This window comes from Ixodes scapularis, unplaced genomic scaffold (assembly GCF_016920785.2).
Source record: "Ixodes scapularis isolate PalLabHiFi unplaced genomic scaffold, ASM1692078v2 PGA_scaffold9__187_contigs__length_104089568, whole genome shotgun sequence".
Classification (NCBI taxonomy): domain Eukaryota; kingdom Metazoa; phylum Arthropoda; class Arachnida; order Ixodida; family Ixodidae; genus Ixodes; species Ixodes scapularis.
Window position 1 is genome coordinate 63,989,125 of NW_024609884.1, and position 23,653 is coordinate 64,012,777.

Below are 23,653 nucleotides of genomic sequence, written 5' to 3' on the forward strand. Positions count from 1 at the left end.
CCTTGGTCTTGTTTTTAATTGTTTGCGATTCACCAGGTCGCTTGTGCTCTTGCTGCTCTTTCAGTGCAGGGTGTCGTCTGCATCTGTTGGCTCTCATGTCTCCACGCCTATGTTTCTTCGTGGATTGATGAAATCATTTGAGTTTAGTTTGTTTTAAAGTATATAAAATGTTTCTCATTCGAGGGCACTAAAAACGTTTTCAGTATGAAATGTCATCCTGTCTGCATTTTTAAGTTACCGTCCGCTTTCTGTCGTTTCCATAAGCATTGACCTCGTACGCCACAATAGCGTTTACATTCATTTGGCAATAAATTAATTTTGACAATGGATTTAAGGCATCGGGATGATTTTGGATTTTGGCAGCGTGCGGTAGCGGTCTTCAGGGACGAAGGTCTGACGAGAGCGTCACCTTGGCTAAAGCATTTATCGACCGTCACTTTGGCAATAAGTTCAAGCGTTTATTCTGAAGCTCAAAAAAGATTCATGTGGAACTGCCAGTCCAATGTCCATTCTCGGCGTCTTTCCCCAGGTCTTATCAGTGGGCAGCCACAGATACCAGTGGACAAAGCATGCTATACTGTGCTCAGCTATGTGGGCGTGCGAGGGCCGATGTACCAAATCCTAGACATCCAAGATGTATCGGAGTCGTCGGACTGCTTCCCAAGGTTGTTGAAGGCGGGGGATAATACGAGTGTTAATTCTTTCCCCTAATCTTTTTTAAAAAGAATATCAACATAGTAAATATCCACGTAGTATCAAAAAGAAAACTGATGTGCCAGTCTTTGAACACTTACCACAGTGAACCAAACTTGTGCGAGAAGGTGCTTAAAAAGCTTTTGAAAGGGTCCATATCACAAGAGCGAATGACATTTTAGCGAACGGCGACATTTGAGCGAATGGTCGTTTTAGTGAATAACGGGGGCGCGCGTTAACCCATCCGTCGCGCTGCGCTTTACGCCGCTTCGCGGCGACAGTCTATGGCAACTCATTACAAAAATATGAACTCACTTGGCCCACCCGAAAACGCTGCTTCGCGGCGTCCGACTATTCGCTAAAGTGTCGTTCGATGAAACGTGGGCGTTCGCTATAACGTCATTCGATCAAGTGAGTGCCTCCCCTTTTGAAATACAATATTTGAGCTAATTCCTACCCTCCATTAGCATCTCTTCATCTGCCATGGGTACATTATTTTAATCAATGTGAGGAAATGTAACCTGTTTGGTATTATCGTTACACTTGGCAGACAATTGAGCAAGAGCTCCGAGGAGTGACATTGCAAGTGTCTGCTTCTGCACAGACTTCGGAGTCGGTAATAGGTTTCGAGGAACTGGGTTTAAACTCGTGTAGAACTGATACGAATCGAATGTGCCAGTTCCTGCACTGCCAAACTAGTTCAGTCAAATTGAACAGAACCTGCTAATACCCTTGTCGTGCATAGGCTTTTTTTTTTTTTCCTCAGTCTGGTGTATACACCATGGCCAAGTTAGTGCACAGTGCTGCTTCATTTTACTTGAAGGGAGTACTGGCAAGCACTAAATAATACGTGTGAGGTTGCCACGATATTAAAGATTTTGATGACTAGTAAAAAAAAAAAAAAAGTGCATCCTATTTTGTTTGCAGTGAAAGTTTACCCTACTGCATTTTCACCCACAGGCTGTGCTCCGTGCATATTTGCAGCTCCTCGATCTACCGGTGATTGCATGTAACACATTGTAGCCACTTTTTATTGTAAGAGCAGCCACTGAAGCACTCTTGCTGGCCTTGCAGAAGGACAAGCGCTACCTGGTGTTGGGCTGCATTCCGGATGAGCGGCGCAAGCTGCTCACGGCCTACATGGAGGACTTGGACCGCCGGGGTCCGCCCCCACCCCCGACGGCATCAGAGCCCACCCGGCGCACCAACAAGTAGCCGGCATTTTAGACACGAGCCTCATGCACACCCACAGGCTGCCCCAATAAATCGTTTCATTCACCGCACTCGGAGGGACTTTATTGGAACTGACTAGTAGGCAGCAGTTGCCAACACGCGTTAAAATACACCAAAGCCAAACAGAACTGAAGCAGAAAGAACCTAGCGATTTAAATAGAGTTATCAGCACCAGGAGAAGAAAGGGGCCTTATTCTGGAAGCTCTGGATGAAGTTATCATTAAGGGAGCGGATGCGGTCCCTGGCACCCGGGCGGCGACTGCTGCGCTCCACAATGACGGCTGGCAGCTGCACCAGCTGCACAGGCGACTTGCCGTCCTTCAGGGCCTGGTTCAGGTTCAGGATCTGAAAGGCCCATAAGCAACTTTCTTCAGTATACAATCGTTGACGGGAAATGCTCTATGCATTACACGGTAAAACCGAGCAACTGGATTGGCTAGATCAATCGCAGTTGGAACGAAATCTGGCATTGCGTTCCTTTTTTCATTGGGCCGGGTTTATATTTACACTCATTAATATTTGCATGCCCTTTGGGTTCACAAATTTTCCATGTTGCAAAAACTAGGGGCGTGCAAAAATAAAGAGAAAGGGATTTTTTTTTTTTTTTTTTTAAATGCGATTTTGCTGCGTAATGGAAAGCAAAAAATTGGACTATTCCGCAATTTACAGCCGCGAGTGGCTGACATCAAATGGGTATCTTGCAATAAGTTGGCAAGATGTGGCATTACCTACTCAATCTAAGGCTATCTCTCAAAATATATTTTCAATGAGTAAATACATCAAGGTTTTTTTGTTTTTTTTTATTTTACCAAGATTTAGTGGCACTACAGTTGTGCCTGTTTATAATGAACCTTGATACAGCGAATACCATCATATCAAACGCCCAAATATTAGAAATGAAGATGCATATAAAAAATACTTCTATAACAATCTATTGGCTAAATCGAACTTTGAAACAGAAAACGGCCATTGGAAACGCGCAAACGCATCCTTTCTTTTAAAGGGTAACTGCAAAGAAAAAGTTTTTTAAACAGCCTAATTGGGACAAGCATGTCACAAAACAAATCTTCCGCGAAAAAAACACATTTTTTCTTGCAATATTTACGCCACAGGACGTAATTTAGTCGGGGTCAAAACTTCTCCACATTTGAAACTACCGCTCTTTCGACGCGCGCGGAGTGGCTGTTCTACGTCACCGACGTATAGCAGCCACTCCGTGACGTATAATACCAACTTTGTAGAGCGCGATTTAAAACGGACGAAATAGCCGCAAACTAAAATCAGTCTCGCGCAATAAATATTGATGTAAAAAATTTTGTTTTTGGCGGAAAAATTGTTTTGTGACATGCTTGTCCCCATTGGGCTGCTTAAAAATACACTTCTTTTCCTTTGCAGTTACCCTTTAAGGGAAAAAAGAAAAAGCTCTTGTGCTGTTTGCTGCGCGGATGCGCAATGGTTTTCAAGCCAGTGGAATGACTTCTCCGCTGGTGCCCGAGGCCCTGACTTTAGATTACGGCGCGTGGACGGACGTCCCGACCTCTTTAACAACAGCAGACTCGACCAGCTTTAGCATTAATCTTGTAGGAGTTTACTACGCATAGATGCGTGACAAGAGAGCCTCGTTTCCAGTCGCACGAAGCACCATGGCATGCTTCTCTACGGTTCCGCTAATTTCACTCAGATCTTGGCATCAAGGGAAGAAAATCTCGTCTTCAAGAATATTCCTGCCATACTTCCAGCCCTAAACCAGGCGCTTGTGGCTCGCTCGTAATTGGTGCGCCTCGCGCAACTTGTCGGGGAAAGGTTAACTGAATTTTATCTACTTCGCACAAGTCTAGATGCTCCAATCCAGCAAACGTCCACGCAGAAGAAACAGTGTAACTATAATTGCTTCCTGTTTTACCTATTAGCCCACAAAGTGCATCCTCAGTTAAGTTTTCTTGAATTATAAACTTTTTTTTTTTTTTTTGCGATCCACTGAAGTATTTACACACAAGTGTTTAGTGCACATTTAATGTCATAACATATTTCAAACTCCTATCATTCAAATTCACTATATGCGAGTTTCGCTATAACAAACTATTTTGATATATCAAACTAATATTCGCATCCGAAAGAGCTTTTGAAGAACAGGTTTGATTCTATCTGCCCAAGGTGAACAAAACCATCCCTCATTGCTCGCTACTACGTCTTCCCTACAAGGCACAAGCTTCAGCCCCCTTCCCTCTCCACAATTCTCGGACCGTCCCTCAAGGTAGCCATTTGTGTCTATAATCGCAAGCAGAACCCAACTGAAAACTTCATGTTCCCGGAGCACCCAAGTTACGTTGTTGTGCACGATTCGGAAGACGGAGCACGAGTCGAGATGCAGCAAAAACTTTTATCTGTGCCATCTTTTAAAAATAAGGACTAATACACGCAGGCAAAAGTGTTGCACGGCCCCTAAACAAAGCTAGAGCGATAGGTGGGACGCTGCAAAACCCAAAGACACGACTTGCATAGCAGTATCTCTAACGCAGGGGTTCTCAAACTTTTTCATCCCGAAACACCCCCAGAAAGCCTGAAAAAAGGCCCCTCCCCCCCCCCCCCCCCCTTTTTTGTTGCCAACCAAAAATACTGGGCAGTAAAGGCATTTAGAGAGTAAACAAGTTTATTGCTCTGACAGAATAAGGCAAAATGGAGGGTTACAGACAGAATAAGAAGGCAGAGAGGTTAACCTGGGGCACCAATGTAAAATATATACCTACTAGTGCGAAGGGCGAGGTTGCTTTGTCCGCCACACAAACTCAATCCATGGCTCAGTCCGTGGAAGGTTTAACTAGGGGGGTGGGGGGGCACTGCAATTTGGTGCTCGCGGAACCCAATTTGAGAACCCCTGCTCTTGCGGATGGCCGTATTTTTGGAAAAGTGTGCAAATGAACACAACCAACGAGACATGCGACGTCTCGATTCTCATTCCTTCCGCTTCGCTTCGTCCCCTGGAGCTGGTGAACCAAAGCGAGGCCACCTCCCCTCATTCTCAACTGTGCCAGGAGGATTGCACCCTTTTCCAGAAATGTGGCCATCCGTTTAAGATATTGATGTACGAGTAATGCTTTGGAGTTCGTAGTGTTTCCCATTAAATGCTTCTGAGGCCTTATTTTGCAAACTCCACATTTCGGTTCAGTATCCCTATAAGGGTTTTACAGTATCTTCCTAGATGAAGTAAATTGAGTACACACTTTACTGCTCATAAGCTTTTGACATTCGTAATGCAGATTCTCAAGATGTTATAATATGCATTTCTTTTTCTGGAATGAAGAGAAAAGGCTCCTTTTCACCCGTTTGGCTTTTAGGGATGCCAAAACAAATACGTGATGCACTCTACATCAATAGAATAGACCCTTTGCAAAAATCCCAAAAGCCCGTGCGCGCCGTGCGACAAATAATGGGAGACCTCGGCACACCCCTCCTCCCGCTACCACATGACCACGTGGCATACGCGAGCAGGCTCAGGTTACCACAGCAACAACTTTTGAGCAGCTGAGTTGGGCGAGCGACGAGCAAACGGCTGCCCCTTTCTCATTCCTCTCCTTTGTACCGGCTTTATCGTGTGCTGCACCAACGCTTTGTCGAACCTGGTCGAAACCTGCCACGGTTGCGGTGCAAACTAAATGGATTCGGTGACACTTCAATACATGAAGGTAAGTTACGACGAATAACGTATTAAAATAAGTTCACCTTTTTGCTGCCACAGATACGGTACACCGACAACAAAGTACGACTCGGCGGATGGGCGGGATGGCTGCTAACGGTAGCTGCCGGGACGCGCGCACAGTCACAACGAGAAAGCGCGTGATCTGTACCGAGGGTTCCCGAAATTCCCTGCCGTCGTGGCGCTGTACGTTTTGCAACAGGTCTATTGGCTTTGTGTAAAGTATTGAGGTAAGTTCTAATTTTTTTGAGTGGCCTACGATGAGCTGCTGCAGCTGCTATAAAAGGTACCATGACATGATTTTCCAAATTTTTCTAAATAGTGACTCCAACCAACCTTGAATGTTCATAGAACAGGAATCTGTTTTCGCTTCAGTCGTTTCACTTTTTCAAAAAAATATAATGAAAACCCAAGTTTGCTTTTCTCAACTCAACAGACAAACGAGAAATCACTTGGTCATTATGTAGTATATCACCGAAACCGGAAGTTCTCCCAGCCATCTGCTCCTTGAATCTCGTGCAGTTGCTATATATGTTTACAACGACAGCCCTCCCAGCCTTCTTGCCGACACCTGGCCAGCCTGATTAATTTTGCTTTCATTGACGAAAATAAATGTCAGATTGTCAACTTTGACTGTGTCGGTTGCTTCCACCGTGCTTTTCACGCACACCATTGAACTTGTCGTTCGCAACTGATGAGAAGTAGATGAGGCATGGCTCCGGACAGTGTTAGAATCTGGAAAATTCCTACCACGGCACTCTGGCCACAAACGCGAATCAGAATATTCACCAACAGATTGAATGATGACAAAAGCATACGTCCGAATGACTCGGTGCTCGTGCCCAATACGTCGACTGGATTAGAGTGACTTGCTTGGGAACAGCAGATGCATCACACTGAAAAGGCGGAGAGCTTTCCGAAGGACAAAAGGCAAGAAACAGTATGCTTTTATTTTCAGAATTCCGTACTGAACACCAGGCTTTGACGCACTATCCCTATGTATTAGTTTTCTTTTGACCCACTAAACAATATGTAAATACTAGTAAGATCCTAATCCCAAAACCATTTCATGCTTAAAAATAACCGTGCAATAATTTTTTAATTGGTTCGGTTAAATAATTGGAGTTGCTCCCTGTCACGTCTAGAGTAAAAAACTGAAAACCAATTTTGCCTGCGTGCATTAATCCTTGCTATAAAACTTGTCAAAGATTGAAGCTTTGGGCGCCTCCCAACCGCTCAGCTCCTACGTCTTCCAAGTCGCGTGCGCAGTGACACGTAGCTGGGTGTACTGGGGACACAGAGTTTCCGGACAAGTTCTTTCTTCATAGCCTCCAGCATGCACTGCCGGTGCTGTCTCTTCAACTACCAACTGTGGCGCAGTTAGCGGAGCAATAGAAATCACTGACCATTCGCAGCGTGCCAAGGACAACTGCAAATCACAAAATATTCCTGGTTTTTGCTTTTCTATTACAATGCGGAATCGCAATATTCTAAAACAATTAGTCTTGTTTTCTATCCCTTTGCTCAAGATACACAATGTGAAAATTACATGCTGTAAATTCTGTTAAAGTTAAAATTGTTTATGGAGAGCAGCAGCGGTTTGTAATCGACGTCTTCGGAGAGGCACGGGGACCATGGCTTCCACCTAAATTGTATCTCGCAGCGTAAATTTTGCACTAAAATATTTTTTGTGGGAAATTTTTACTCAATGCTTACTTAATTTTATTATTATGTTTTATTGTTTGTGTCTTTTTAAATGAGTCAGGTGAGCTCAGTCGAGTTGAGCCAACACCACCTGAGAGAAGGCCGTATGCTGAATTTTCAATGCCGCCTAAGGAAGCAAACACAGGGTAGGGACTGTACACGAGTATTGCATCAGCGTTCAGCCGAGACTTGTCTTGGATCGTGAGGACACGCGTCTCGGCTGAACACAGACGCAGCTCATATCCAATCTGTACCCCGCGTTCGCCCCCTTAGGCGACGTTGAAAATTCAGCACTACGGCCTTCTCAAGATGTTGGTCGAGCTGTCATTAGTGGCTTAACGACGATTTGCGCCGCCGCGCAACTGCAGTCGATCGCGACCCGAGTCTACTGTACCGGGGCATAACTCCGCCCGGAAGCAGAGCTGCGGGAAACCACGGCGGCCAGGGGCGACCCACCTGTCCCCGCATGACCGACATCTGCTTCTCAAACAGGTTGCCGTCGAAGCCCGGGTCCCTCTTGAACAGAACGTGCAGTTCGTCGCACATCTCCTGGACGAAGTTCATGTCCGACAGCTGGGGCAGCACCAGGTCCCTCGTCTCGGCCGAGAAGGGCACCTTGGCCATGGGCAGCCAGGCCCAGTGGTACGGGTCTGTCGCAGAGCAGTTACCGGCAGGCATTCCCCTCGGCCCCTCGCTCCACCCCAGATCACGGGATCCCCTTTCGACCACGTCGGTGCGGTCAAAGCCACGAAAAGAGGTCCACCCAATTTACGTTTTCAAGTTGTAGACCACTGAAGCAGCCGAGGCAGTAAAGCGACTTATTTCCTGCCTGTTGAGGATTGTGTGCCTGACCATTTCCCCTTCTCCTTACTTAATGACTGCGCTCAAGCTTTTCAGACACCCTCTCGGATAGAAATTTATGCTAAATTAATTTAAAAAAGGTTTATGAAATTGTTTTAAATGTTTTTAAAGAAATGACATAGTGCACCCTTTTCACAGTGTTTGGCAAGGTTTGCCACTCTGTACTGTGTAACCTAATGCAGGTTTCTTAATACACATATAAATACAAGCTTTTATACCAGAAAGAGAGTTAAGCACATTTTTGAATAAACAACAGTTTAAAAAAATCTTGAAAGTTCAAAATTGATTTGTCTCAAACGAAAACAATATCAAGAATCCTAATATTTTGTATTAAAGTTTGAATCTTGTCATGTGAGTCACCTGCAAAAATATGAAGCATGATCGAAAGGTTCTGAGAGTAGTCCAAGACTATATACAACCAAGGACTTGCTTTACTTCTGTTTAACCCTTTTCCCCTGACCAATGTCTGGTCAGCTTCTTCAAACGAAAACAATCAGTCTGAAGTTTCTGTTAGGGTATGATGATTTTAGTGCGAACAGCGGTTGGCTCCAGCACAATGGCTCCAGGTAAAGAGGCACCAGCCCAGAATCACGTCTTCAAATAAATGCAATAATGGATCCAACTAACGTCATTTTTCGTGTTGCAAATTGATATCCTCATGTTCCGAACTATTTTTTAAATGCTGCCTAGTGACAGTTAAAGATCTCTCGGTCTGCGATAGCTCGTTCTTATGTCTTAGTGCTGTGCACGTTCTCGCACGAGCTGGATTGCGGGAACGTTCGCATAAATTTTTGTGTGCACTCTCATAACGAGTAACGCCTACAGCGAACAAATTTCTGCTCGTGATGCTAGTTCGTTATAACTAGGGTTCGGAGTTTTCGGTTTATACCGATAAAAGTATGCCGAATCCATTTTCGGAAATTCGGTTTCTACCGAAAAAGGTCAGTTTGTAGGTTCGGCGTTTTCGGTTTAAACCTATAAAAGTATGTCTAATCCGTTTTCTAAAATTTTGTTTTAACCGAAAAAGGTCAGTTTTTTAGGGCCGCGTCGAGGTGGTTAGGGGAGGGGGGGAGGGAGGGGGGCGGGGGAGAGAGAGAGAGGGCTTTGCAAGGTTCGACATAGCGTGAAGCCTTTGTGATTGCCCTCTTCCAGGGTTCAACATGCAATAAAAGAGGTCTTGGATTGGCGTTTGAGGGACATCTGTGTCCTTTCTGTGATCGGGCTTAGTGTGTCAAGTTCCCGGTCTTAAAAAAGAAGTTTGGATGTGGGGCCAGTATAATATTTTTCGCTTCATGCACTTCAGGGGACATCGAGGAAAGCCGTTAATACCTTTCTTAACACCCTCTCTCAAACTTTCTTGTAGTTAAAAACATAAATACAATGGATTTTTTTTTTTTTGCCATTTGGCTGGGCTTGTACGGTCATCACATCAGACGGTCACGTCGTCAGAATGGGAAGGGAAAAGAAGCGTGCTGAAGATTATGCTCGCAAATTCCGTGATTTTGAGGTGTGTCCTGACGGAAGTTGTAGCGAAGACCATGTATGTATATGTGCCGTTATTATTTGAGTGATCATAAATATTGCAGCTACATGGATCATTTGATCCGGTGTCCGATGATGTTTCTTTCATATTCACAGAAAAAAAAAACGGTAAAGTTTTCTGAAAATAAATATACACCGAAAAAAAAAAAAATTATTTAAAATAAACACTGAAAAAGGTATGCCGAATTTTGAAAAAATAAAAACCGAAAACGCGGAACCCTAGTTATAATGAGGTTCAACTGCACTTAAAGGGGCCCTGCAATCATATTTAGGCGTCTACCTTTTTTACGGTTTCCACGTCTCTTGGGATTCGGGCAAGCCAGCGGGCACGGAGAGAGTAACTAAATATCACTGCATCATATTTTAACCGGACGACGCGGAAACCGCCTCCACCGATGGGGGCGACCCGCGGTACCGAAAGCGCGCGAAATGTGACGTTTTTGGTCCTGGGCTTACTACTGGTCAGAGCCGCTAAAAGCTTCTTCTTAGTCGAAATACAAAATATAAGTGGCGCGAGCTGTTTCAATTATTTATAAAAGTATGTTGTACGGAAACAAGAAATGAAGCGTCGATATACCCACCACCAAGCAGTGGAAAAGGCGGCGCATACTAGAAAGGAGTAGTGGGATCAGGCGCCGACGCGGAAAGGTCCCGGATGTATGTGGCGGCGCTGCGGTCGTTTACGGACTGGAGGATCCGACCGGCTCCGAGCGTTCCGAAGGCCTTCAGCGAGCAGCTTTGGCTTGCAGTTTGGCCGTTTCGCGGCATGGCAGCGCGAAGTGGCTCCCATTCTGAACTGATCTTTACCCCGTGTTTGCTGTTGTTTGTGGCCAACGAAGGGTCATGCCGAATTAGTATTAAATCGCGCAGCAAATGCAATGAGAGCCGCTCTGGCTGCCCGCTGTATACAACCTATCCAGAACACGCGTTGGTGGCGCCCTCTCGCGCTGTTGACACGGAGTGCGGCAACCGTGAGCGCTCGCTGTGCTCACTATCCCTCCTCTAGTTCACGGCCACTCAAGCCAGGACCTACGACGTCATGAGGGAGGTTATTTTTTGCTTGTTTTTATAATTCTAATTTGCCTATAACTTTTAAAATAAAGCGAAATTCGAGAAAAAAAAGGTTTCATTAAGTTACTACGGTCAGAGCACTCAGGTTCGGTGCAAATTAAAAGCCATAAAAAAGTGCTTGCAGGGCCCCTTTAAAGGGGCCCTGCAATCATATTTAAGAGTCTACCTTTTTTGCGGTTTCCACGTCTCTTGGCGTTCGGGCAAGCCAGCGGGCACGGAGAGAGTAACTAAATATCAGTGAGTCATATTTTAACCGGAAGACGCGGAAACCTCCTCCACCTACAAGGGCAACCTGCATTGCCGAAAGTGCGCGATATGTGACGTCTTTGGTCCTGGGCTTACTACGGGTCAAAGCCGCTAAAAGCTTTTTTTTAAGTCGAGATACAAAATACAAGTGTCGCGAACCGTTTCAATTATGTATGAAAGTAGTTTTTGTTCAGTATCTTAAATCAGAAAAGAAACAAATGCAGTTTATAAAGTACGGAAACAAGAAAAGACCTGTCGACAAACCCGCCACCAAGTGGCGGAAAAAACTCCGCATACTAGAAAGGGCTAGTGGGATGAGGCTCCGACGAACAGCGAGCGTAGAAAGGTCCCGGATGTTTGCGGCGGCGCTGCGGTCGTATACCGGCTCGAGATCCAACCGGTTCCGAGCGTTCCGAAGGCTTTCGGCGCGGACTTGGCGGGCGATTTGGCCATTTGGCGGTATGGCAGCGCGAAGCGACTCCCGTTCTGAACTGATTTTAACCCAGTGTTTGCTGTCGTTTGTGGCCAATGAAGTGTTATTCCGAATTAGTCGTTAATCGCGCAGCAAATGCAATGCGAGCCGCCCTGGCCGCCCGCTTCATACAGCCTATCCAACACGTGCTTTAGTGTCGCCCTCTTGAGCCGTCGACACGGAGTGCGGCAGCCGTGAGCGCTCGATGAGCTCACTACTCCTCCTCTAGTTCACGGCTACTCAAGCCAGGACCTACCACGTCATAAAGGAGGTTATTTTTTGCTTGTTTTTGTAATTCTAATTTTCCTATAACTTCTAAGATAAAGCAAAATTTGGGAAAAGAAAAGTTTCTTTAAGTTACTATGTTCAGTGCGCTCAGGTTTGGTGCAAATTAAAAACCAGTCAGAAAGTTGTTGCAGGGCCCTTTTAAAGGCCGACGTACAACCCCGGGTTTCTGCAGGGCAGGGGCTCTTAGCACTCCCCTCTCCTAAGCTGCGAGGGGAGCCGAGTTGGGGCTAGGTAAAAAGTTTGGACATAGGAAAGGAGGAGCCAGGAACAAAAATAGCAGCCGTTATTGATATATCAAACTGCCAAGAGCGCCGTTTTGCTCTGCAAGCTGGCTTTCCCCCAACGCAAGTGGCCGCATTGGGGGAAAGCCAGCTTGCAGAGCACGCTAGCCTTTTTTTTTTTTTTCCGAGCGGTTGCGTTGATTACAGGGAAGAGAAGAAAATATATCTTTTGCGGAGGGAGCGGATAGAGGGTGCTCCGTGCTCCCTCTCCCCGCTCCGTCCGCAAAAAAAGAATATTTTTTCTTCCAAGCGGTTGACGCCGCCGCCCAAAAAAGAAAAAAAAGTTTGTTTGTTCTGTCAGCTGGCTTCTCCCAACGTGACCACCTGTTGTAGGGGAAAGCCAACTTGCACAGCAAAACGGCGCTCTGCAGGAGAAGGTGCTCTCACTCAGGCGTGCTCCGTGCTCTCGGCATAGTTCGGCGCTAATGCGCGAATATAAAAGGCAGCAGCCTCAGCATTTTGCAGTTTGTCGATAGCGTAGAAAAATATTGTTATCGAAAAGAAAAAGTAGCAGAAGATGCAAGACTACTTCATTCTGTAATATTTCAGCAGAAAGTAGATTTTTGAGAGTCAAATTCATTCAAACTTTTATATCGAATTACCCCCTATATCGAACTGGTAGACTTTTTTTGCATTTCGATATAAAAGAGTTTGACTTACTCTGGCTTGGATTTCTGGCCAGGTGGCTAGGTGGCGCAAGCCTCAGACCATTTTGACCATTTCGTGCTCCCGAACTCAATACACTTCAAATTAACAATTACAGTACTTCGAATACCAAATACGGGCAAATATAAAACTATAGATTAAACATATCTTGTGGTATTTGTTGCTTGTACTATTCAAACTATTCGATTCGAAATTATTCGGCCAAAATCACTATTCACTTCGAATTCGATTCAGACCCCAGAATCCTCTATTCGCCCATGCCTACCATCACTATTCAAACGATTCTCGACGGTACACCTCACATACGCACGTGGATCTTTCTTACGTGTCAAAAACAGCATTCAAAGCATAACTCCTCACTCACAGGCCCTCCAGGAGTCCGGGTGCTTGAACGGGAAAGCCAGGCCGTTGTCGATGGCTGCGATGCGGGTCTCAGGCTGCCGGTGGGCCCAGGTCTGTAAGGAGCCCGAGAGTCAGGTTTCCGCCCGGGGAAGGGGAGGGGCGCCCCCTCGGGCGGGCAGCCTACCTCGCCTCCTTCAGCCTGCTGGGTCCGCGAGCAGCACAAACATTGGTTTGGCACTGCCCAGCACAGTGTGGCGCCAGAGGCCAGCCCCGACCGGGGAACCACTCACCTGCGGCTCCTTGTCCGGCCTGCTGCAGCGGATCAGCCAGTTGTCGTTCCCCCGATCTGCACCATCGTCGAGGGTTTAGGGGCACGCCACAGCTACGAAGTTTATGATGCACCAAGACAGGTAGATATTTAAAGCACACTAAGATCTGTGGGGCGAGAGCAGATCCGGACCACTGCGGCTCCAGAGGGATTGAGCACCGGCGAAGTCGCACTGAGCCGCCCATTAGACTATGGCCGCCGACAAGATAAGAATGGCAACAAGAATGACATATACACACGCCCACTGTCCATAGAGCTACCAAATTTTCTAGACTATGTGTTTAAAAGCTCAAATTTTATGCTGTGCGGACTATACAAGGATTTTTTAAAGCAATAGCTTTATGGGTGACACTTTGCAAAGATTTCGCCATCGTCACCCATCGTCGCCGCGAGCACGAAAAATGGACAATCACTTTTTCCCTCCCCTCTTTCCACGAGGAGAGTGAAGTCGGGACTCCGTCCACCGTGCTGCTTGAAGGCAAGCAAAAACTGCAGCCCTGGCATCCCACCAAGAATTGCGCAACGAAGGCATATGCACTCGAATCATTGTGTCGTCTGATTGAAGCAGACTACACAATGATTCGTGACTAGAAGATGAATCGTGTGTCGTCTGCTTGAAAGACTTGTTTTCGAAGTGGGATTTCGTGTAACGCGAGTAATGTTGGATGGTTTAAGAGACTTCACGGATTACTCGTGGCAGTCGTCAGTGGCATCCACGACGCCAACCACAACAGCTATGAGAGTTAACCATGCCGCACCCGTCGTCAGGTATGTGACGGTATCATTCCAGCCCAGACGGCCCGCCAATAATTGCGTGCCGCAGGGAGAATGTTTATGTCGTCTGCTTCAGAGTTCTTTTCAAACATCACTTGTGTTATGCAAAATCCCACTTTGGCAGTATCCAGTTCCTCCGCCTAAAGTTGGAGGACTTTAGAAATTTCTACCGCGCTTACCCACTTCCTTCACGGATCTATGGTCGCAGGCGTCGTGGCATCCACGACGCCAACCACGACAGCTATGAGAGTTAACCACGTCGCACCTGTCCTCAGGTATGTGACGGTATCATTCCACTCGCATTGTGCGACTGTGCCACAGCTATCGCTTTCGTTTCTTCGCACGTTGTGGGCGAAAAATACTACTTTTTTTAAGTTCATTACAATGAGACATGACAGATTTTGCAGATGGCACATTACGTTAATGATTTCTGATTATAGAAGCTTTTTAGTGCACTAATAAAGGAGTCACTCTTCCAAGGTGTGCAGCATATGAAATTGTTTTACATATAGACTATGTACAATTTCGGTAAATGGTTCAACTAGGGTAGAAGAAAGAAAAACATATATAATTCAGCTGGCAGACCGCAAGACCTAGGTGATCATCATGGTTAACTTAGGTTTAGCAAAGCTTTTTGGAGAATTGTCAAGTGATAACCACTCTGCAGAATGTTTCCCATTATCACTAACAATCCACTTTTCACAACACACCACAACCTGTTCCAAGAACGAATTGCTGGAGTCCCTCCTAAGATGCCAAAGTTGAAGGGCAAAAAGAGAACCAACATGAGGTCAGAGATGCCTTCCAAGATTTATTTGGAAATCCTAACTTTTTATCAAAATGGAATTTATTAAGTTCATCACATTGGCAAAAATGTGCTGATCCTAATGAAGGTTATTTTGAATATGTTAATTTATAATCAAGTTATGATTACCGCCAAAACTTTACGAATGAACTAACTATCAATACTTGGTTAGCAATAAACCCTTTCAGGAATTCAGGGCCATCTAGTGGCTCAGATATCAGTCTAAACTTTGGTATGCTTATGGCGGTTCAAATCTCGTATCGACAGGAGACGTTCAAAGGTTGATGCTTTTCGCTGTACAGTACTTTCTATATCCATTTTTGCTTCAATGGTGTCAAGAAACTCAATTATGTATGAGGCGCTTACTTGAGTATATCATCTCTTTACAACATTAACCATATTTTATGGTCATGAGCCGTCTGGGGTGCGTCAAAGCCGAGCATATTAAGATTTACATGACACCTTCAAATGCGTAGCGCACAAAAGGTTATAAATTCCGTCTTTCTGACATCAAACAGCAGACTAATGTCTGGAATGTTTAGGCTCCACATTGCTGCCCGTCTTCAAATTCTTACTTCATTAGCCATCAAAAGGCAAACATTAGCATGTACAAGTGATATACACTTAGGTGACGATAGTTATCCAGGTGGCCAGACTGAATTTCCTAAAGGGTCTATTCAGAAAGCTACAAGCATGAAGTCGTAGCTTCCTACGCTCGGTTTCACTCAACAGCAATAGTAGAGCCAGGGCTACAGAGCAAGGCTCTTGCTTTTGAATGCTCCTTATATGTGCAAGCAAGAGAACTAGCCAGGACTAAGAGCATGCATATGTACCCTAAAGGCTGGTTCACCCACTTGCGACTGCTTAAGACAGAGTATTTTAAAACCTCTTGTGATCTTTGTTGACTAGGAAACACTCTGGCGGCATTACCGGGTAGCTGCGGAACAGTTACGATTACTGAATATTCCTTCTTTTTTTTTTTGCACGTCATTCTTTCTTCACTGGCTTGAAAGCCTTTGGCCAATATAAATGACAATTTCTCATAGATAGTATGTATATTTCATCTCACAAATATAGCAAAACCTTCACTCTAGTGAAATGCAGTTCCAGAGTCATCTTATAGATGGCACTAGCGTGCCAGTATGTTCTCTCGTAAGAGATCACGAGAACTCTGTCGTAAGTAAATGCAAGTGTGTGAACCAGCCTTTAGGTAGCTCCAGATGCACAAAAAACAATTTCAAGCACTCTCTAAAAAAGGTGGGTTTTTTTTTGTACCAACTTTTACCAGACTTTTTAGACAAACATCTGCAAAAACTAACGTCAACCTAACGTTTCAGTCGTGGTGAATTCCAATGGTCGTTTTGGTGTGCACCAGGATTGCCTTTTCTGGAGCATATCTGCCACTTGGCAATCAAAATAAACACAAATGTTTTTCGCTATTCGCTTTTGAGTCTAACCGGCTCCAGATACACACCAGATCGAAGCAAATCTCGCTCCGCCGAAATCAATGGATTCTGTCAGAAGCCGGTTTCTGCAGGCACTGACTTCTTGGCACGTACTGCATGCCAGTCACAATTCTCCGACCCACTGACAAACATGGTGTCACAGACAGACACTGCCACGATCGGTGAAAGTTGATCTACCAGGTGGAGTACACTCTATGCCCCTTGTACTGTAGTCACACATCACAATGAGTGCTCTTTGTCTCTGCTCACCTTCAAGCTATTACTGGTATGCAGTGTTTTTCAGAGTAGTGTCCAAAGGATATGAATTTTCACGTTTCCATGAGTGAAGTGAGTTGGTTAGTGCAAGATTTAGTGACCGACAGGACGAATGGCAGGAGGAAGCTTTTGTAGGCCCCACCCTTTGATTGGCAACTGGCTTACAGCCTTTTTACTTAGTATTCTGCAAGGGACACTCATTCATGTGGTTGTCACATAGAATGCCTGTAGTGCGCAGTGCTACCACTTGCTCATCACAAACGCAACACTGGTCAAATGTAACAAAGCAAGTGTCATCCGCTGGCGAGCTACGTACGAGAAAAATGTGACGAAATGTGTCCCTCCTTCCCATGCTGTTTATATAGTTACTAATAAAAAAAAAAAAAAACACATACTCATATATTTGTCACTGTGACCTTTTCTTCTTATAGCGTAGTGGTTTAAACTGTTTGCCCTGCACTATATACTATTGTAAGCAACAAAAACATGGGGCCCGATTCTGCCGGCAGAGTGCTCATGCAATGGAAACGAGGTGGGGCCAAGCGTGCTGGGTAGCGCATCCAGTTTAGTCTTTACTGATCTTTATGGGAGACTATGCACCTCTATTTGTTGCCGACTGAGACAATCGAGCTCAATGAACAGCGGCGGTGTGACTCACCCTGTCGGTGACTACAGCATTACTGAATGTTTGGTTTATCCACATGATCTGTAAATCACATCTTGCTGTTACATGCACTACCGTTACTGAAATGGCATCTACAATCTCACCAAAAAGAATGTGCCAAAGTTTGTACTCCTGGCAAGATTGTGAAGTGTTCGAGCCGATGCCATCCCAGAGCAGCGTAATATTTTCTCTTCCATTCAGCCTTGCGAGCCTCACCGTGGAAAAATAAAAATGAAAGAAGCTCCTGTCGCTTTGTTTCCTGTTATGCCACAGAAAAACAATGCACCCCGCGTTTCAGAAGGCACAGTAGAAACAGCCATTGGCAAAGATGAAGCAGCCGTCCCGCTGCAGGTTATTAGCAAAGAAGCGGCCGTCCTACTGCAGGTTGTCTTGTTTGTCATTCTCATAGCCATGTGACCTGCTCCCAAAAGAGAGGCTGTCTTCCCCTGGTTGGGTCGAAGGCACAGTGACTCCGCACGGGTTGCATGTCCCGTCGCAAATTTAGGCCATTTATCTAAAGTGACCAGTGAAATTCATCATCAGAGACGGGGGTCCGAAGCTTGTCTCCTGGCAAAATGTTGGTTGCCGTCCCAGTTCACTTTCCAAGTTGAAATGAAACGGCTTTATCCAGCATCTTTGCACAAGCTCATATAAGGTTCCATCCATTCCCATATAAATTTCAATCAGTTCTGTATGACCCGGCACACAAACAATAAACGAAGGTCAGCAAGCTGACAGTAAAATCATATATACTCGCAACTGAAAAGAAAGTTTCCCTGGAGCAACAGCCAAAAAGAAAGATGCCTCAAATTGAGAAGTGCACATTCTGTCCCACTATATTACACACTCAGCTTGAGTTGACTGGTTCGACTGGGGTAAACAAAGCTAAAGGAAACCGAGCAGCGAGTGCCATTTTCGGCAGGCACACTTTACCTGTGTTGCGGATGATGTAGTCGAGCACCACGAGCCGCTCAAACTGCAGCTGGAACATGCGCTGCAGTTCTGGAGGGAGAGGCTCGGATTCAAACTTGCGCAGCCAGAAGTCGGCGTCCTGGTAGCCCTCGACGTACAACTGGAACGAGCCCACCTGCAAAGGGAACATCAGAGACCAGGGGCCCTCCTTGCTCACCGCGCTTGCCCACCTTGTGCGGGAGGCCGATGCGATTAAAGTGCCGCCCCACTTTGGGGAACCGTTCCGTCACATTCTTTTTGGTCCTGGCCTTGGCACGGTCCAGCGCAGAGTAATTGAAGGTCTCGCTCACTAGCTTCACAACCTGCACAAAAACGCTCGTCTCCATCAGGTGTCTCCCAAACAAGGCCGGGGGCTTGCCTTTGTCTTTGGGACAATGTTGAGCTGCAGCTTTTGGTCAACTAGCGACGCCCCTGCTTCGGAAAGATAGCCTTGGTTGGGCACCAGGCAACTCCGGCCAAAGCAGCAAGGGCAGCATAACTTGTGCATCCACTTTGTCCACTTGGGATTTAGTCGCCCGTACGGTTCCTCATCTTTGGGTTTGTATACTGCAATTTTCTGAAATGATAGACCAACGTGTGGCTCTGACCTAATGCCGCTGCTGTCGGCACAGTGCGTGCGCAACGCTTCTCTTCACGCAAATCTGGCTTCTGCACAAGTGCCGTGCCCACATCTGGTGTGGGCAAATGTGGGCTTCTTTGTAAAAGCGCGTGGGTCTATATATACTTCCTCATGGAGTACCCTGAGGGAAAAAGCAGACGCAGACCAGTCACGTCACCAGGTTATGAATATAAAAGCATCAGTGCCACAGACAAACTTTGTTACATCAATTCAAAACACTGCACACTCTGGTGAAAAGAAGGGATTGTTTCACTTGAACCAAGATGCAAACTTGATAATGCATAAACTATGTCTAGGCCAGGGCTGATTTGCTGGTGAATGCTGGTATCTCTCCCGACGATTAAAATAGTTGCAAGAGGGATTATGAGGTCAGGTAACTGGCTATGTGGGGGCAAGAAACTAAAGACTTTTATATGTACATGTTTGTGTTTATTACTATCCACTCCTGATTGGACCATTCTCTGGCCTGCAGCATATTCCAAATAAATAAAAATAAAGGTACCTAGAGTTCCAGATTGTTACTTCGTCCTCGCTTCTATTATGCAAGTTCCTTTTTGAGTGCAGAAAGTGGGTGAACAGACTCAAAATGTAGGTGAAATGCCCAGCATTTGTGTACTTTAGGAGCGGCATGTAAGGTTATTTTTGGAAAAGGTTGTGTTAAGCAATAATAAAAAAAAAAAAAGGCAGGCTTAAGGCTTATATTTGATAAGAGAAATCAACTGAAACACTATAGTCAGTGACAGGTTAAAGGGATACTGAACCGAAATTTTGATTTCGCAACGGATGGCCGTACTTTTGGAAAAGAAGGGCGCGATCAAGCGAGTTCTTTGACGTAACTGTCCTCCGGGAGAATTTGAGAATGAGAAGTGGCCTTGCTTCTCTCCTCCTCGCTTCGGTTCACCAGCTTGACAGGACGTAGCGAGGAGGAGAATGGGAATCGTGACACGCCTTGGCTCGTCAGCCGGGTTCAATCGCGCACTTCTTTCCCGAAAAATATGGCGATCAGTTAGATATATCGCCGTACGAGTGATATTTTTTGGTTCTGTAGCTTCCCGCCTATCCGCCCAGCCTTGTTTAGTGAGCTCGAAATTTCGGTTCAGTATCCCTTTAAGAGTTGAGAGGAAGCTCCTCCCCCCTTTCCACTTTAGCAGAGCAAACGCTGGAGAGGATGCGTGTGATCTCTCCAGAGTTTGCTCTGCTGAAGTGGAAAGATTTGGGAGGAGCTTCCCCTGAACTCTTAACCTGTCAGACTACTCTTCCCACAGAGCTGGTCACATCATCTCAAAATACATCTTGCGCCTATTTCAACCACCGGTAGAAATACCTGCATTAACTAGCCAACCGGCCCCGGGAAGAACTTTAACATTGCGACAGGGGAGGCGAAGGTATTTTGGAGCTCGGGTGAATACCCTATTCCTAGAAACGGTACAAGAGCCCAAGTAGCACTGCCCTGACAATGATGGCCCTAGTTTCTTTTATGAAAGCTCTCACAATATATATATATACATATTTTTTTTTTTTATTTCACATTTTTCTTATACATGAATGTCTAAAGGCGACTGTGCAGTAATCGCACATGTGGGCTTCGTTGCACGTGATATATGACTGACCCAACGTCTTCTGGCAGCACTCGCGGGCCTGAACTCGATAGCATTGTCCCAACCACGTAAAGATATTTTTGTTACACTCGAGCGTACTTATCTCTCGATTTCGGGAAGTCGGTGCAGCACGCAGGGCTGCCAAAGACTGACAGCCTACGATCTATCTCTGCGCGCACGAAACTGTCAGGGAGCCGTGAATCACCGAAGCACCGTTCACGGCGCCGCACAAGAGCACACGCAACAGCCGTGACAACATTGCCGGCGCTTGTGAAAGCATGGACAGCGTCCGTCCAAATCGCCCAGGCAGCGGAGCTTCCGGGGCGCAAGTCAAAACCGAGCGTGACATCCCAACACGCCGCGTTGGGACGCGAGCCAGTTTCCGCAAACAGGAACCAACCCGCGTTTAGAACCACTAGAGGACTAGAGGAAGTCGTGGTTTGAACATCCCAGCGGGCAGCCGACTCGTGGCCAGTGCGGTCACCAGCCGCGCGTCGGAAACCAGCGCAGACTCGCCTTCTGCCGATCGAGCAGCAGTCACGGATGTACGAAGTGGGGGCCCCGCAGCCAGGCAAGCGGAGGCAGGTCCGCTTAGGCTTACCTTCCCCTCACTGTTCTTGACAAAGTAGCTTCCGCTGGAACCCTGGTAGATGCGCTCAGGGTAGATCGCCGCCTCGATGGCGATGAAAGCCTCGCGAACCACGGATGCGAACAGCGGGTCATCTGGGAATGTCTCTGACGTGGTCCCCAGGTCGGGCTCCATTCGACGAAGAAGAGGCTGGCTCTCTCGCGATGTGTTGTTGCTCGCTAGTAAGCCGACCGAAAATGTCACGTCAGGCAGGTTCTGCTCGTCGCTGTCCTGGTAGAGACCCGGCTCATCACCAGCGTTGATGGGTCGTAATTTTCCCTGCTCGCCGGTCATTGAATTAAAAAAAAAGGAAAAGAAACGAGACGCACAGGACTCGTCGCTTCCACCATAGATTTGTCGCAGGAAATATCAACCGAACAGCAGCACCGAACAGTCACGCAGTGGGAGGCTCTGGCAGTGGCGTCAACATCACGTGATACGCGATCGCTTGTCAGTCTGGATTGGCCTGGTTCCTGGACACTTAAACATTTAACGACTATGGATTTGACTACAATTCACCTAGATCTTGGGCATATCTTGGGGAAGGAAACTAGTGGAGATCAGTGAAGGAAACCCACTGGGCACCGTGCCACTGGGGAAACCACTGGGAACAACCGTCAAGTAAAAACAAAATTTTAGGATTTTTTTTTTGCAGGTTTTTATTTGTTGCATACACTGATGCACCGTTGCATAACTCGGCGCAAAATGAAAACTGAAAAAAGGTTTACTATAAATTATGGTGTCTGGAACGCGTCTCCGACTGGTGTGTTTAGCGTCCTATGCTGTCCATACATCAAAAGTGGTCCCCAAGTGGCAACAGTCACAGAAGCTGGAGTGTCATGCTGTTGACTGTCGCGATCGTGGCGGTTGGCCGTAGAAATGCTGGCGAAAAGCGCGAGCGAACGCGAGTGTCGCTGTCGTCACGGCGTCCCAGGACAATCCCAGGCGTCCCAACTTTCCACTGAGGTGGATTGTCACAGTGGGGAGCGACAAAGGAGGTTAGAAGTACTAGGAGGGGGCACGTTGCAATATTGGTGAAGCCTAGTCATAAAAAGTTTAAACGATTTTGTGCCCAGCGTGACCGCAGATCTCTCTGGCGATTGGTGCGCGTGACATGTCACGTGTGAGATGGATGGTTGATTGTAGAAGGACTCCTTGCAGGCTTGCGCGCGCTCCGTCCGGTAGGTTTTATCAGGTCGAAGTCTACATTGTGGTGTATTCTAGTACCCCACAGCAAGACGAAGTCTAGCTACGGTCACGTGATGTGGTCACGTTGGCATGGTAAGTGAGGAGATTAAGGAGGAAAATGAGAAAGAGGCGAGGCGTCGAGGGTGCCTGGCTTGTGGAGGCTACGCGGCCGACGTCATGCCCTCTCCTACCATGGGAGCGACCCGCAGCAGAACAGGCGTCTGCTATCACCACCACAGCTGCTGAGACACCACCAGGGTCGCGATCGGCGACAGCATGGCACTTTTATGACGTCATCAGGCGGAAATCTGTGTTTCAAATCTTATCCAAATGAATCCGAGTTACTCCGGCGGGTCCTGTCACGTGACAACACAGATTGAAAGACGCTGGACGCGGGTAGGTTTTGGAACGCCAAGGTAGAAAACCCTTACCCTGGAGTAAGATCGAGTAAGTTCTGGAACACGGCCACACGCGCCACACGGCTCCCATCTCACTGATCTTGCTGGATCACGCATCCCCGCTCCGCGAGTGCGGCCACCGGACGGCCATCTTGCATCTGGAAAAATTGCGCTTTCGGAGCGTTACGGAGGATGGCGGCAGCATGTTGAATATACGTTTTCTACTCGTTCGTCGTCATTTGCTAAAGAAGTTCTTTAAAACCCTGTTTAAGCCGTGAGACTTGCCGATGAGAACACGTGGAAATTTTTACGGAAGCACAGTGCAGCAGAAAAAAAGGCACAGCTCGTCGAATGCCAGTTTTGCCGGTCTCACGGCGTGATCAAAGCTTATTTCTTGGCACGCCTAAGCACTGCGTCTCTGTGCCTTAGCACCAGTGGCGTAGCCAGGAATTTTTTTTCGGGAGGGCCTGAGGTGGCTGGAATGTCCATGACTTGGGGTGCGGAGAGGGGGAGGGGGGTCAGCTGGATTACGAAGCTTCCCCCCGCCCGCCCGCCCCCCCCCCCCCCCCCCCCCGCCCCTCTGGCAATGCCCCTGCTTTGCACGCTTGGATACCGATCAAGAATCAACACCGCGCATGGATGTATTTTGCGAGTGCAGTGTGCGTGAAGCCGTATGTGCCTCTGGATCAGCGTCTTACTTTTATCTGACTGTATACTTGCGGCACTCGCGGTTCAGAAACGAGCTTAGCGATGGAAGAGGGGGGGGGGGAGTACATTGTTTTTTTTTTTTTTTTTTGCCGTTAGACGATTTACAGAATACCACACACTGCAGCTCATCACTGATCAGTGCTGGCTCATTACCTAC

General features: G+C 46.7%; 2 protein-coding genes across 4 annotated transcripts in view; one reads left to right on the forward strand and one right to left on the reverse strand.

The window, feature by feature from the left end:
- The window catches only part of LOC8024153 (transcription elongation regulator 1), a 60,314-nt gene extending 58,338 nt beyond the window's left edge, over positions 1-1,976 (forward strand). The window contains exon 18 of the mRNA XM_029972575.3: positions 1,768-1,976. Within this exon, the coding sequence (XP_029828435.2) occupies positions 1,768-1,908 (141 nt within the window). The 3' untranslated portion in view covers positions 1,909-1,976. The remainder of the gene's footprint in view (positions 1-1,767) is intronic.
- On the reverse strand, positions 1,968-21,807 carry LOC8024154 (phosphatidylinositol 4-kinase type 2-alpha). Of its 3 annotated transcripts, none has more exons than XM_029972576.4 (9): positions 21,176-21,660; positions 18,716-18,913; positions 18,528-18,659; positions 18,319-18,472; positions 13,384-13,439; positions 13,278-13,295; positions 13,116-13,206; positions 7,781-7,974; positions 1,968-2,271 (listed from the first exon to the last, which is right to left on the reverse strand). In XM_029972576.4, the coding sequence occupies exons 1-9, from the start codon at positions 21,494-21,496 to the stop codon at positions 2,092-2,094; spliced, it is 1,344 nt and encodes a 447-aa protein (XP_029828436.1). In that variant the 5' UTR covers positions 21,497-21,660; the 3' UTR covers positions 1,968-2,091. The 3 variants fall into 3 exon arrangements, with proteins under 3 accessions (XP_029828436.1, XP_029828437.1, XP_029828438.1); XM_029972577.4 differs by having other exon boundaries at positions 13,278-13,292; positions 21,176-21,659; XM_029972578.4 differs by lacking the exon at positions 13,278-13,295 and having other exon boundaries at positions 21,176-21,807.
- Positions 21,808-23,653: the final 1,846 nt, after the last annotated feature.

What these genes read in the sequence shown, in the direction of transcription:
- LOC8024154 (XM_029972576.4), bottom strand. Translation starts at nt 21,496, where the DNA reads ATGACCGGCGAGCAGGGAAAATTACGACCCATCAACGCTGGTGATGAG. An exon ending in ACATTGTCCCAAAGACAAAG is followed by an intron (nt 18,660 to 18,715) that starts GCAAGCCCCCGG and finishes GTTTTTGTGCAG; the next exon opens with GTTGTGAAGCTAGTGAGCGA. An exon ending in TGTCGGTCATGCGGGGACAG is followed by an intron (nt 2,272 to 7,780) that starts GTGGGTCGCCCC and finishes TGGGCCTTTCAG; the next exon opens with ATCCTGAACCTGAACCAGGC.